Source organism: Neophocaena asiaeorientalis, unplaced genomic scaffold, assembly GCF_003031525.2.
Source record: "Neophocaena asiaeorientalis asiaeorientalis breed wild unplaced genomic scaffold, Neophocaena_asiaeorientalis_V1.1 scaffold391, whole genome shotgun sequence".
In the NCBI taxonomy this organism is placed as follows: Eukaryota; Metazoa; Chordata; class Mammalia; order Artiodactyla; family Phocoenidae; genus Neophocaena; species Neophocaena asiaeorientalis.
In genome coordinates this window covers 2163435-2177403 of record NW_020174056.1, presented here as the reverse complement: position 1 = coordinate 2177403, position 13969 = coordinate 2163435, and the positions used below count along the sequence as shown (strand labels likewise).

Below are 13969 nucleotides of genomic sequence, written 5' to 3'. Positions count from 1 at the left end.
AAAAAAAAAAAAAAAGTGGAATTATACTTTTTCAATGACTTTTACTTTAATAAATATGTTTATCAAACTTAAGTATAAATCTGTAATAAAAGTTACTTTGTGACTGAGAAAGAAACATTTTAGAAAATATTTTCTATAAAAGAAAGAAGGAGAGAAAGAAAAAAAGAGAAAAAGAACAAACTTGGACTCTGTGCCAGCACTCAGAATCTGGCAAGGGGAAAAAAATCACCTCATTCACTGCCCAAGTTCTGCTAAAAAAGAATCACGAATGTATAAACTTGAATCCTGACGTTCCTCCTCCCTGACCTTGGAGCTCCAGCCAAGGCCAACCTACAGCCCCACGTTGGTTCTGCCAACTGCCTTCCCTGACCCTAACTCTAACCCCCGCTGTCTGCTAGAGACAGGGGCTGGGATGGCCACAGTGGTGCTTGGGGACCAAAGGTTGTGACAACTATATAACCTCCTCGATGGCAGAGAAGCTGCAGCTGACGTGGAGGAAGCTGAGTTCCTGAGGATATCAAAAGCCCAGCACACAGTCGGCCGATATCTTCCAGACCCTCCAAGTGAGGGCTGAGGATGCTGAGATGCACCAGAGCCTTCTGTGAGAAACAACCCGAGTACACGCCTTTTTCACTTCTACCAACATAGTCCTATTTTCCTTACTCTGTCCCTGATAGGGAAAGAGGGTAACAAGTGTGGGGCAGTGAGTGTTTCCCAGTCAGGAAAGACGTTTTGCTCAAAAAGCAAGGAAGGCCGCCCTGCAGGGCTAGGGCCTGCGTGCTGAGGAGTGTGGCCTGGCACCTCCCTTACCAGGTTCTCGTTGGTGAGCCGGGTGATCTCGTGCTGCAGGCTGGCCTCGATGCGGGCCTCTGGGGGCAGCTGCAGGTTCTGGGCCAGCAGCTGCTGCTGCCGGTTGTTCTCCTCCTTCAGGCTCTGGATCTCCCCGCGGAGGGCTTCGGCCTCATTCTCATGGCTCCTCTTCTGCGACTGCAGCTGGGATTCCAGGAGCCTGCAGAGAAGCCACACGAGTAGGAAAGGGAGGTGACACCAGAGTCCCTGCCTGAAGGGTGCAAGACTCCATGCTCACTTGCAAGGGCAGAAAAGCGGGGGCTCTGTAGTGACTGTGTAGCTTCTGACTTGATTAGAGTCTAGGAACTCAACCAAGGGCCAGAAATGGAAACAAATGTGCTCACATTTGTGTCTTTCTGAACTGTGGACCCTGCTACAAAGTTCTCAAAGGCCCCTAGAAACAGGAAAATTTTAGCTCTTTTGAAAGGTTCATAGGAAATGATGATCAATCAATCAATTAAAAATTGATCAATCAATTAAAAGACATAGGTTAAAGAACCTGGCTTACTACATTCACAAACTAGCATTAAAGTTGGCAAGGCTAGTACCTTCGTCACAAAATCACCGCACTATGGAGGGCAAGATTACAAATGCCCCATCTAATTAAATATGCCTTGAAGACTTTCAGCATTACTAATTCCAGGCAGAGGGTATGACCAGGGTCCCATTTTTACTTTCTACTTTTATCTCTGAAGGGCAGAAACGCTGGAGTGCTACTCTGAAATACATACAGATTTACCCAAATCCAGACAGATAGCTCTGATATTTCATATATATATATATATATAAAATTTGTCATTTTCTCTTTCCCCATAAACTTATCAGTAACAGAATCCTAACAAGATATGGTTTTAGGACATCAATATTAGTGGCACCAACAAAGCAGCTACTGCTTCTCTGAGCAAACATACAAGTCAGCTGCGCCGTGAGTAGTCTAGGGCAGGAGGATACTAGAGCGAACTGGCATCCTCCCTTCACCAGGCACCCCTATTTCTACATTCACCCCCTTTTCCAAAGCCAAGACAAAGTTATGGATAGGAATTAACTAACATGAAGAAAGCAAAGATGTTCTTTTATTCGAACCCCCTTAGTTATCAAATGCTGGGAAACACTGATGCCATTGCAAGCAAACAGTTAACAGCAGACTAAAAATATTTTAATGATTATAAAATTTCAAAAGGATTTGAATCCATAACACCACAAAGTTAATGACAATGGTTTGTGATTAGAACAAAGCAGAATAAGTAGAAGCCCCTCGAACAAAGAGTCTAAATATTTTTAAATTAAATATTTATATATTAATATTTAATATAAATATTAAAAATTAAATATTTTAAAAAATTCATCACTAAAATGGCATTTTTAAGAGATTTTAAGACACAAATCTCACTAGAGGAGATGAGTGTCTGTGTTAGAAAGGTGCTGCTGTTTCAATTTCATTTGCTTTCCCCTAAACATATTTAACATGTTGAGTTAGGGTGATTAGTTTGAACTGTAGCAATGCAGGAAACCCTCTTTGCTTGCGGTTTCATAAATCGGAATTTCACAATAACCACACAGAATGCCAAATCGTGCACTTAACACTGCTTAACACTGCTGTTAGGCAGCATGATCATAATATATGAGAATGCAGACACGTTGCCCAGGCACATATATCCTTTAAATTGATCATTATTCCAAACAAGAAACCACTAAGTAATAGGTATTAATCTCTCCTGCAGTAGTAGCTTGGGCTCCAGTTGAGAGGTTTGGAATTTCTTCCACTTTTAGTGAGACATTCACAAACTTTAGTGTCTGAAATTTACCCAGGAAGACACTTAATGAATAAAAAATACAGAAGTTAAAGTCCGGAGGCCACTGTTAGTAAGAAAAACAACAAATTAATAACATTCCATTTTGAGGAGACAAATATAACCTGTTGGCTTGTTTCAACCCTTCATAAACCAGCAACAGCTCTCCATCCTCATTCAACTCATGGCCATCCATAGCAGATGATCTTCCATGCAAAAGGAAAAATAATGCAAAACACAAAGCGATGGTAATGAGATGATGATGGTCAAGAGCAGCATGTGATATTTCAATATTTTATTAAGTCAACAGGACTGTTTCTATTAATTACAGATGACTTTAAGATGTTACCACAAAAATCATTTTTGGTTAATTTTTTTATAAAAATGGGTAACATGTAACATCACATGTAAATGTGTAGAAATTAAAACAAAATAATCAACATCTAGAGCTACTTTTCCTGCAAAATAATAAATGACTGAAGAGGTAAGAAGGAGGTTCTATTTTTAACATTTTATTCAGCTAACAGAGTGATCTTTTTTTTTTTAACATCTTTATTGGGGTATAATTGCTTTACAGTGGTGTGTTAGTTTCTGCTTTATAACAAAGTGAATCAGCTATACATATACATATATCGCCACATCTCTTCCCTCTTGTGTCTCCCTCCCTCCCACCCTATCCCACCCCTCTCGGTGGTCACAAAGCACCGAGCTGATCTCCCTGTGCTATGTGGCTGCTTCCCACTTCAGCTAGCAGAGTGATCTTACATGTCACATATTATGTTAGAGACTAACCAAAATAGTCATATACATATAGAATGAAAATTTCAGCTACTGTCTTCATGTGGCAATTTTCATAATTCATTTCAAAATGAAGTTTTAAGTCTTCTGGGTAGGAATTTGTTTTAGCTTAATAAAATCTGATTTTGTATTTTTAAAATTATTTTTTAAAATTCTTATAGGAGTAACTTATAAGCCAGTATATGTCCAAAGTTCCCAGCTTTTATGACACAATTTTAAAAGGTTTGTTGTGTCAAAAATTAATTTTAAGACCTGGGGAAACTTCTTTTTTACTAGAAGTGTGACACATTTTATTAAAAGTATGTAGAATTAACAAAACTGACAGAGTTGGTTATAGTTTTTTTCTACTGAGGGTAAAAAATAATATTTTTGACTGTTTGTCAAGTGTCAGACACCATTCTACAACCTTCCACATGTATCATTTCATTTAGTTCTCCCAGTAACCCAATATATATCATTTGCCACACTGCAGAAGAAGACACTGAGGCTTTGACGTAAGATACCTGCAGGGGTTGCACAGTTGGCAAGTGGTGAAGGCCAGGGCTATGTGACTCCAGAGCCCAGGTTCTTACTTCTCCTACTAGACTTCTGTTTTGTTTGTTTGTTTGTTTGTTTATGGCTGTGTTGGGTCTTTGTTGCTGCACGCGGGCTTTCCCTAGTTGCGGCGAGCAGGGGCTACTCTTCGTTGCGGTGCGCGGGTTTCTCATTGTGGTGGCCTCTCCCATTTCAGAGCACGGGCTCTAGGCGCGTGGGCTTCAGTTGTTGTGGCTCACAGGCTCTAGAGCACAGGCTCCGTAGTTGTGGCACACGGGGTTAGTTGCTGCGTGGTATGTGGGGTCTTCCCAGACCAGGGCTGGAACCCATGTCCCCTCCATTGGCAGGCGGATTCCTAACCACTGTGCCACCAGGGAAGCCCCTAGACTTCTCTTGTTGATACGATGTTTACATAAAACAAATTTCAGACATTGCTCTTCTATTTTCCATCTACCGTCTATCCCTAGAGAGTTTATTTATTTGCATGGTCTCAACTGTATTATTACATGCTGATGACTTCAATATTTACATCTCAGCCTACATATCTCTCCTGCTCCAGATCTATATTTTCAACTGCCTAATGAATTTCTCTCCTTGGATGTTTTCCTACCTCCTTAAATATTTGTAAATCTACTGATCATTTCCTGTACTTCCCCACATCCCAGACCCAGGATCACAAACTGGCATCACTATATCCAACCAAGTATCCATAGCAGACACTGCAAAGTTACCCTTCATGGTCCCCATCCCACACAGCCAACAAACTGCAAGGCTACACACCCCATCTTCTTATGTATCTTTCAAAGTGTCCCATTTTCTTCAATCCCAACTGTTACCAACTAAGTCAAAGTCACTATAATCAGTCATTCAATTATGGTGATAACCTCTTAACTGTTATTTATGCTCTCAATCTTGTTCCACTACAATCTATTCTCTAACATAAAAGCCAGGGCTAGCTTTCTAAAATTCCAATCTCATCATATCATTCTCCTACTTAAAATCTTTCAGCAGCTTCCCTGGTGGTGCAGTGGTTAAGAATCCGCCTGCCAATGCAGGGGACACGGGTTTGAGCCCTGGTCCGGGAAGATCCCACATGCCACAGAGCAACTAAGCCCGTGAGCCACAACTATTGGAGCCTGCGCGCCTAGAGCCCGTGCTCCGCAACAAGAGAAGCCACCGCAATGAGAAGCCCATGCATGGCAACGAAGAGTAGCCCTTGCTCACCATAACTAGAGAAAAGCCAGCGGGCAGCAACAAAGACCCAATGCAGACAAAAATAAAAATAAATAAATTTTTTTAAAAAAATGACTTCCTTCCTGTCACTGGAGGGAAGTCCAAATTATCTTGGCTGTCTCCCCAACAGCCTATAAACTCTGTGAAAGGAAGGACTGTATTTATCTTGCTTACTGCTATATTCCCAGTGTGGCACAGGGCCTGGGATGAAGCAGGCATGCAATACATATCTGGTGACTGAATAGCTGAGTGGATGGATGAACAATGTCATATAGCTCTTTTTATACTAACACATTCTTAGCTATAAGATATGCTTACAACCTACATACATAAATTAAAATTTAAGTTTAACCAAATACTTTTATAAGCATTCTCTACTCTTGCCCATAAAAGAAGGTAGTAAGTACCTTACATTTTGCCTGGTAATATTCTTTAGTTTGTGAAGTATTTCTGTATACCAATCCTGACATTACGCATCAGGAGACCTAGATGTACACTGATAAATCTCTGTTATCATCACTGGCTGTGTTCTTTTAAGCATGTAGTCTTTTAAGTTCAGAGTTCAATAGCATGAAGGCTTTTTGGGAAGCAGGAATGGTAGGAAGGCTGAGGAATTCCAGAAATGAGCTGTGATACTCTAAGCTATAGGGAAAACTTCTGGGAAAGTTTGGTCATTTAGTGACTGCAAATCTGTACTCTCAGCCCACCCAAGGCTCTTAAGACTGAGCTAAATGCCATCTACAACTTCACTCATGAGTAAATGAGATGAAACCAAGGTTAGAATTTTCTCAGAACACCTTAGGAAACGTGACAAAAACTTGGTCCCATATATCAGGGTCCCATCCTAGAAGTCATGGTATCCTTCTAGAATTACATGGCCAACACAGATGTGATTCCGCTACTTCATCACTTCTCTTCACACTAAATTTCAATTATTGAAAGCTGCAGCTGTCCCTACAAACTTTCACAATAACCATCCTGAATAACAAATGGAAGTGACTACCCAAGATAGACCAAGCTGTATAGTAAGCAACTGGTTTTCTTCTCAAGGCTAAGACCCTAAATATACAGAAATATATTCCCTTAATGTAAAGAATATTTTCCTTTCCATCTCTCATCTCTTATAATAATATAAGGTAATGCTACCTTATATTATTATAAATGAGATTTTAACTGGGAATATATTGGAAACCTTGGATCCCCTTTGAAGGTCAGCTGATGTCTAACAAAACAACGCATAAACACTTGGACTTACTGTATAAGAGGCTGGCTTGAAGATTAAAGATCAATATGATTAAACCAAAATGAATAAAAGAAACATCAACTTACCTGTTTGTTTCTTTCAAACCGATATATGCTTGTGCTATTTCGCCTTTATCTTTCATTTTTTGTACATCTTCTAAAAGTATTGTGGAATCTGTCATTGTATTCTGAAGGGGGAAAAGACACATTTCCACATTAAGTGTTAACTCTAAAGCTTTGAACCTCATACAACATTTTTCTTTCCTCCAGAATAGGGGGTTTATGTGTTCTACAACACCTCTGCCCCACCAGAGCGTCTGCCCTAGCCCGGGTACAACTACAGAGAGTGGGGCACAGGCAGTTAAGAGGAAGAGGCACCTCCAGTCCCTCTCTTGAGAATCCCTAACACTCTACTACAAAGATGGTGTGATTCTAGAGTAAATAAAATCACTGATGGGCCCCATGTGTTTTACACTATGTGTGTGTGTGTGTGTATATACACACACACACACACACACACACAGTGTAAATATATATATATATATATTCAGTGTCCTTGCCTGGTTATTATTCTAATGTATATATACTTTAAAAAATATACATATAGATATAAACTATATACAGCATTAAAACAATAACCAGGCAAGAACACCAAGTATTCAATGCAATGTACAAAGCTGTTCTTTCTTCTACTTCCGGACCAGTTATAACAAAACAAATGCCCTAATAAACACGAAAAGTTTGACATAAAGCTCATTTTTCCATTAACAACTCAGTACAAAACAAGTGGTGTTCAGATCATGTGTTTCAGCAAAATTAAATGTTTTTTTCCTCACATCTTTAGATATATATAAATGGGAAGGATTTAGCTCCTTAGAAATGTCTACCATCTGCTGTTATTCAATTCCTTTTTCCTCTGTTACAGTATAGCATGGTACATAAGCTTTTGAAATAAACATCTGGCAGGTCAGAATTACTAACGATTTTGCATAGAAAGGACTTTTCTGCTAACATTTTTACTTCCTTTTTTATTTTTCCTTTTTGGTGTAATCTGTCTGACAACCAACGTAATTTCAAAATCTTGCTTCTACTCAGCCACTCTCTCTCTCTCCTAAACCAGGGCAAGAATAGACAATAAGAACAACTGCTCTATAGCCTCTAAAGAATAATACTCTTTAGAACCCAAGAGCCCATTCTATTTGTCTAAATAGTATATGTCTGATCCTTTAGTCAACGTTTGCTCTAAAGCCAGATCTCACTGTGAAGTGGAGATTATAGAAGACACTTCAAATATCATGATCTTAGAGACCAAGATAACTTTAATGTCAACTAGAGGCCTACAAATACTCGCTTTTGAATTCCAGTGTTTATAATAAAAAACATCCTTTTTTAAAAAAAATCCCACTTTTATCCTAATGCTGTTCTTTTGTGAGTCTATAAATGCACACTTAGAGAAGACCAAATATAATCTGATAAGAGCTATTAACAAGAGCTTATGCTTTACTGATTTAAAAAATCTTTCCCATAAGCACCACATATAGCATTTTTATAAATATTCTAGGTATGTTTTATAAATATTTTAGTACATATTTCATAGAAAATTTCTTTTTCTCTTTTCTTGAAAGGCAGAAAATCTTTCTACTCTATAAAGGACCATACTCAGATTTTCAAGTTTTAGATAGTAACTCAAAGAACCAGTTTCTATGTTAAATAACGCTACATGTATTCTTTGACATCTGAGGACCTACATGATCTGGTTTTTAACTTTTAGTAAATTAGGTAAGTAGATCTAATGAACTCATCCAAAGGAAAGATAGTAGAAAGTAGCCAGTCCTTCCCTTGTCCGGCCTATCATAGCTAAGAAGCAGGGACTGGGCATGGGGTCAGACTTGGACTGCCAGCGCTAGGAAGTTCCTGACTCACTGCTCAAAGAGTCCCTGCCAAGACAGGACCAGAAGTTCTGAAAGGGTTGCGTCATGTAGGAAAATCCCACTCTTCCCAAGAAGGGCATGCTCAGCTCCTCAGGCCCCTTCTCTCCCTTGGCCAACAAGCCCACAGCTCGTAGAAATGAGAGTATGGGAGAGCTTGCACTTTGGAGTGTGCTCCGAGTTAAGGGCTTCCCTCCCCCGCTTGTGGATGGCCTGCCATAACTACCACTATGAGTCACAGAGCTGACTACGAATTCAAAAGTCATGGAGGCCTCTCTGCGATCCAGACTGGAGCCTATGACATCCATTATTTTCCCAGTGACTTCTCAAATAGCAGGGGGTCAAATAGGAAATTAATTTGTAAATATCAAAATAGACTTGTTGGCCAGAAAATATCAACTGCAAAACTGGGGGATACTTGTAAAAATCAGGATTAAATAGAAGTGTTTACTAAAAAATTTTAAAAATATATAATTACCTTGTCATCCTGAAAATCACAAGTCAGCAGGCACAAAAAACAAATGGAGAAAACAACAAACGCTTAGTTCCACAAATAAATTCCATCTTGAGTCCTCATCAAAACAGATAAAAGCTAACTGTGAAAACAACCAAGTTTGTTTCTCCTAAAACTAAGTCTGTATGTAAATTACTATCCATGGAACTGGCATGACGTGGACATTAATATATATTTATGTAATGGCAACTCTTAATTGTCAGGAACAGACTCTTGAAATTCTTTTGAGTTGTTTTGATTTTTCTAATTATAAAGTATTTGTGAGGGTATGAGGAAAATGAACCTCCTTTTAATGTATTATGGTAAAATTCTTATCCCAGGTCTGTGAGAGTTAACAGTAACGCCTTGGTAGGAGGTCATTTGTCCAAGTGAAGCCTCCCGAACACTTGTGGAGGTGGAGCACGTAAACTAGATGTGGCTGGCTGGGCTGGATCATCACCTGGCTCACGGGATATCACTTACCACTTGCTTGCAAAGGAGTTGTGAAATGATGTGTCTCTTGACTAGAAACGGAGTGGGATAAACAGCCCTGGGTTTGAAGGGGCTTAGTCAGTGTCCTGGGCATTTCTCCTAAGAGAAAACAAGCTGATGCTATGTGTAGGCTTGGAGCCTGGAGAGCAGGGACCTTGGTTAGACAGGGCCAGCCCATCAGGCGCTGGAGATAAGTTGTCACATGGAGTATGTGAGCTGGGTAGGTGACAGTGTGAGGTACCAGAGCTATGTGCTCTTGTGAGCTGGATTGTTTTTATACCCCTTGGCTCATTTTCCTTTTTCTTTCTATTGACTTTTACTAAAGTTTCTTGTTAGAATATTAGTTCATCACAGGGAACCAGAGAAAGGAATTCTAATTTTGGACTCTGTTCCAGCTAGCATGCAGAGGGAGGCTTGTTTCTTGAGGCCCAATCCCAGGTGTGAGTTGTCGTTATCAAATACAAATGTTATGTGCCAGGTATGGTATCTTAACCACATGCAGAACTACCATTTCTTTTTTTCTTTTCTTTTCTTTTTTTTTTTTAGAATTTGGAGGCTTTCAATCTTCTTTTATTTTTATTTATTTATTTTTGGCTGTGTTGGGTCTTCGTTGCTGCACGCGGGCTTTCTCTAATTGCGGCGAGCAGGGGCTACTCTTCGTTGCTGTGCGCGGGCTTCTCATTGCAGTGGCTTCTCTTGTTGCGGAGCTCGGGCTCTAGGTGCGCAGGCTCAGTAGTTGTGGCACACGGGATTAGTTGCTCTGCGGCATGAGGGGTCTTCCTGGACCAGGGCTCGAACCCAAGTCCCCTGCATTGGCAGGAGGATTCTTAACCACTGCACCACCAGGGAAGCCCCAGAACTACCATTTCTAAGAGAAGTGCTCTCAGATCTTTCAGGCATCCCATTCATTATATGTTATAGTCTTTTAAAAATTGAATTATATTGACATACAATAACAGTTTCATTTGTACAACAGAATGATTTGATATTTTTATACATTATGAAATGATCACCAAGATAAGTCTAGTTACCATCTGTCACCATACAGAGTTATTACAATATCATTGACTACATTCCCTATGATGTACATTACATCCCTGTGACTTACTTATTTTATAACTGGAAGTTTGTAACTCTGAATCCCCCTTATCTATGTCACCCAACCCTCTAAACCCCTCCCTTCTGGCAAACACTAGTTTGTTCTAGCTATGAGTCTGTTTCTGTTTTGTTTTTTAGATTTCACACATACTAAGTGAAATCATATGGGATGTGTCATTCTGTCTTTTTTTTTTTTTCATTCTCTGTCTTATAGTCATTTTTTATGTGGCAGGTCATGCAGCTGGGATACTGGATTGCCTAATTCTTGGTAACACTTTGCTTCATGAACATGGGTAGGGACAAAAACCAGGTTTTAAGATGATTATTCAGATTCCCCCCGATGTCAAATGACTAAAAGGTCCATTTCTCACCAACACATGGCAGCTGGGTCTCAAGTTATCTGAGGTCAGGGAAGGCATTCAAAGGGCCATCTATATGCTTCAGCCTGGGTCCCTTCTGTGGAATCACTAAACACAGCCCCTCCTAGCTGGCACACTCCCACCATTAAACAGAACTTCTTGAAGTGAGCAGAAATCATCACCATGTCACTTCTACTCACTGATCTCATTTCTAACCTTTTCATGTGTTATCGTTCCTATCTTTAAACAGGCTATTTTCAACAAATAATTTAAAATTGTATTTAATGCCTTCCCATAGCAAGACAACTTATGGATTTTTGTATTTAATAGAATTGTATTTTTGATCAAAATTTATCATGACCAGATTACTAAAAAACGATTAATTTTAAAAGCCCTTTGCTCATGAGTGAGCGGTGAAACTTTGAAGAGCGTTTGGGATATCATTTGCTTCTTGTTCACTCCAACTGGTATTTGCAACAGTTTTAAAACAACATTGAGATTTTTCCCCAAAAATGATGATATCCTCAATTAGACTAAAAATGCTCTTAAATGTTTGCTTTGTTATAAATTGGAGAGAGGGCTTCCCTGGTGGCACAGTGGTTGAGAGTCTGCCTGCAGATGCAGGGGACACAGGTTCGTGCCCCGGTCCGGGAGGATCCCGCATGCCGTCGGGTGGCTGGGCCCGTGGGCCATGGCCGCTGAGCCTGCACGTCCGGAGCTTGTGATCCGCAACGGGAGAGGCCACAGCAGTTGAGAGGCCCGCGTACCGCAAAAATACATAAATACATAAATAAATAAATTGGAGGGAAAGGGTATGAAGAAAGAGGCCAGTCCCCAAACACCCACCTGAGCCACTTGCTCATGCTTACCTTGGGTTGGATGGCCTCTTTCTGGCTCACCAGTTGAGACCTCAAGATGAGGACTTCCTCCTTGCGGACATCGAGCTCCTCACTCACAGAGGTCAGCTGCTCCATGAGGACACGGTAGGCTGGTGCACCTGGAGCGGTCACCTCGGGGGCACTTTTCTCAGTAAGGGCCTTGCGTAACTCATTCAGCTCATTTTTCAGTTTTTTGTTTTCTGATTCTAGTTCTTGACGCTGTATGAATAGATAAAGAATAGTTCATCACTGTCACCCTCAACTTTACATTGGAATACTCATCCTTCCCTAAGATAGTAGAAGAATTCTGCTGGAAAAGATCGCCAGAGCTCCCCTAGTGAATGGCTCCCCTGGTTCTACTGGGAACTCTGCTCTTAAAATTAAGAAAGTCAACGTCAAGTGGAATTGAGCAAGGTGAATGGTAGTTTGCCTCATCAACCTAAATTCCAGAATCAAATTTATTCCAGGCTGCCCAGGGTGTGGTCACAGGCCTGAAGAGATGGCTGAGTCCTAAGGGGTGAATTTATCTCAGTACTAAGAAGCCCAGGTTTTCTTTATGGGTAAATACAAGCACAAATATGAAGGTCCAAATGGTCAGGTTATTTCCAATGAATGGTTCAGAGAGCAGATCCCTGAAGTGTTGAGTAGTACCCTCTTATTTCTTTTGTAAAGGAGAGGGGAAAGACCACTGAAATTTTAGGCTTTTAACTTCTAATTTTAAAATTACATAGCATTTAAACTAATAAAATTCTCTATAGTGTTTCAGTAACAACAAACAATATATTTTTGAAACTTCTTTCCTGTGTGACATGCTTGTGAAGCTGCTGGCGGAAGCCTTGAGAAGCAGGAGGAGAGGACGGGTGACCTCTTCCTTCAGTCATCTAGATGGACATACACATCCTTTACCATCTCCATACTTTCACATACTACCAGCCATCCTCCCGTCACCAGTTAGTGCTGCCCTTTGTAGGCTCTGCTCAACCAACGGCAGTGGAACCCAGAATAGAGATCTGCCACTAAACTCTATTTACTGACCCTAAAATACAAATGTCACAGGATACTGGTTGGGAAATAGTGAAGCAGACGGGCATTTAAAAGCACCATGCTGATTTATTTAGCACATGACATTAAGGCTTTATGATAGTGGAAGTGAGACACTTCCACACAAAGATAAAATATTTTACCATTTCTTCCAGAGAAGCAATCTTAGGTTTATAGCACCATATCAGACCTTTCAACATGTTATAGTAAGACTAATTAAAGTCCTTTTTTCCCCCTAGTTTAAGAATGTATAACACTTTCTTTCGTGAATTAGTCCATTCAAACGTGAAAATGAATGCTCCTTCCTATCCCCAGTCTCCTACCGACTGGTAATCAGATTCGTATTGCTATTTCTGAAAACGTATGAATGTCTTTACTTCGACACCTAAGCTCTGATGCCATGTTTCCCAAACTTTAGTGTGCATCAGAATCACCCGGAGGACGGATGGCTTGGTGCCACACCCACGGTTTATGAGTCAATAGGTTTGGTGTGAGGCCTGTAAATTTGCATTTCCATCAAATTACCAGGTCATGCTGACGCAGATGGACCAGGGACATTTCGAAACACTGAGCTAATACTTGGGAACTGTCTTTCTCTACAAACACATAGTTTCAGTGGGGTTTGATGGTTAGAGCATGGGGTTTGGAGCCAGAGATACCAATGTTCAAATTCCATTCCTGTCGGTTTCTAGTGGGGTCATCTTAGGGAAGTTACTTATACTTCTTAGTGTCAATTGCTTCATCTATAAAATGGGAATTAAAATGCTTACTTGCAGGATGGTTGTTAAAAATTAAGGCTGATGTGTAAAGTGCTTGTATTTTAAAATGATGAAGGTAATGACAGCAGCCAACATTTGTTGGGTCCTTATGATGTGCCAGGCACTATTCTAAGCAGTTTACATGAATTACTTCATATAATCCTCATGACAGTCCTATAAGATACATATTATCATTATTCCCACTTTATAGATGAGAAAACCAAGGCACAGAAAGGAGAATTTGCACACAGTGGCAGATCTAGCATTTGAACCCAGGCAGTGTGTCACCTGGGTCCATGTCCTTTACTACCTTCTACAGCCTCAAATGGCAGCTACTGCTCCTGCTTCTGCTTAGACTGAACTCTAGCTTATATGAAAGAGAATTTTAAAAAGGGAATGACACAGGGCTACAACTAATGCCTGAATAAGCCTTAAGCTAGGGCCTCAGGTCCCCTTAACGATGTTCTCTGAGAGAA

At 40.3% G+C, this 13969-nt stretch overlaps 1 protein-coding gene across 9 annotated transcripts in view; it reads right to left on the bottom strand.

The window, feature by feature from the left end:
• The window catches only part of MYO5A (myosin VA), a 180912-nt gene that overhangs the window by 25978 nt on the left and 140965 nt on the right, over positions 1–13969 (bottom strand). For 3 of the 9 annotated variants that reach the window (XM_024754316.1, XM_024754323.1, XM_024754318.1), the window contains 5 exons: positions 11686–11913; positions 8853–8861; positions 6534–6634; positions 2765–2845; positions 811–1009 (listed from right to left, as the gene is read on the bottom strand). In XM_024754316.1, the coding sequence (XP_024610084.1) occupies positions 811–1009; positions 2765–2845; positions 6534–6634; positions 8853–8861; positions 11686–11913 (618 nt within the window). The remainder of the gene's footprint in view (positions 1–810; positions 1010–2764; positions 2846–6533; positions 6635–8852; positions 8862–11685; positions 11914–13969) is intronic. The other 6 variants (XM_024754321.1, XM_024754317.1, XM_024754320.1 and 3 more) reach the window with 3 other exon arrangements.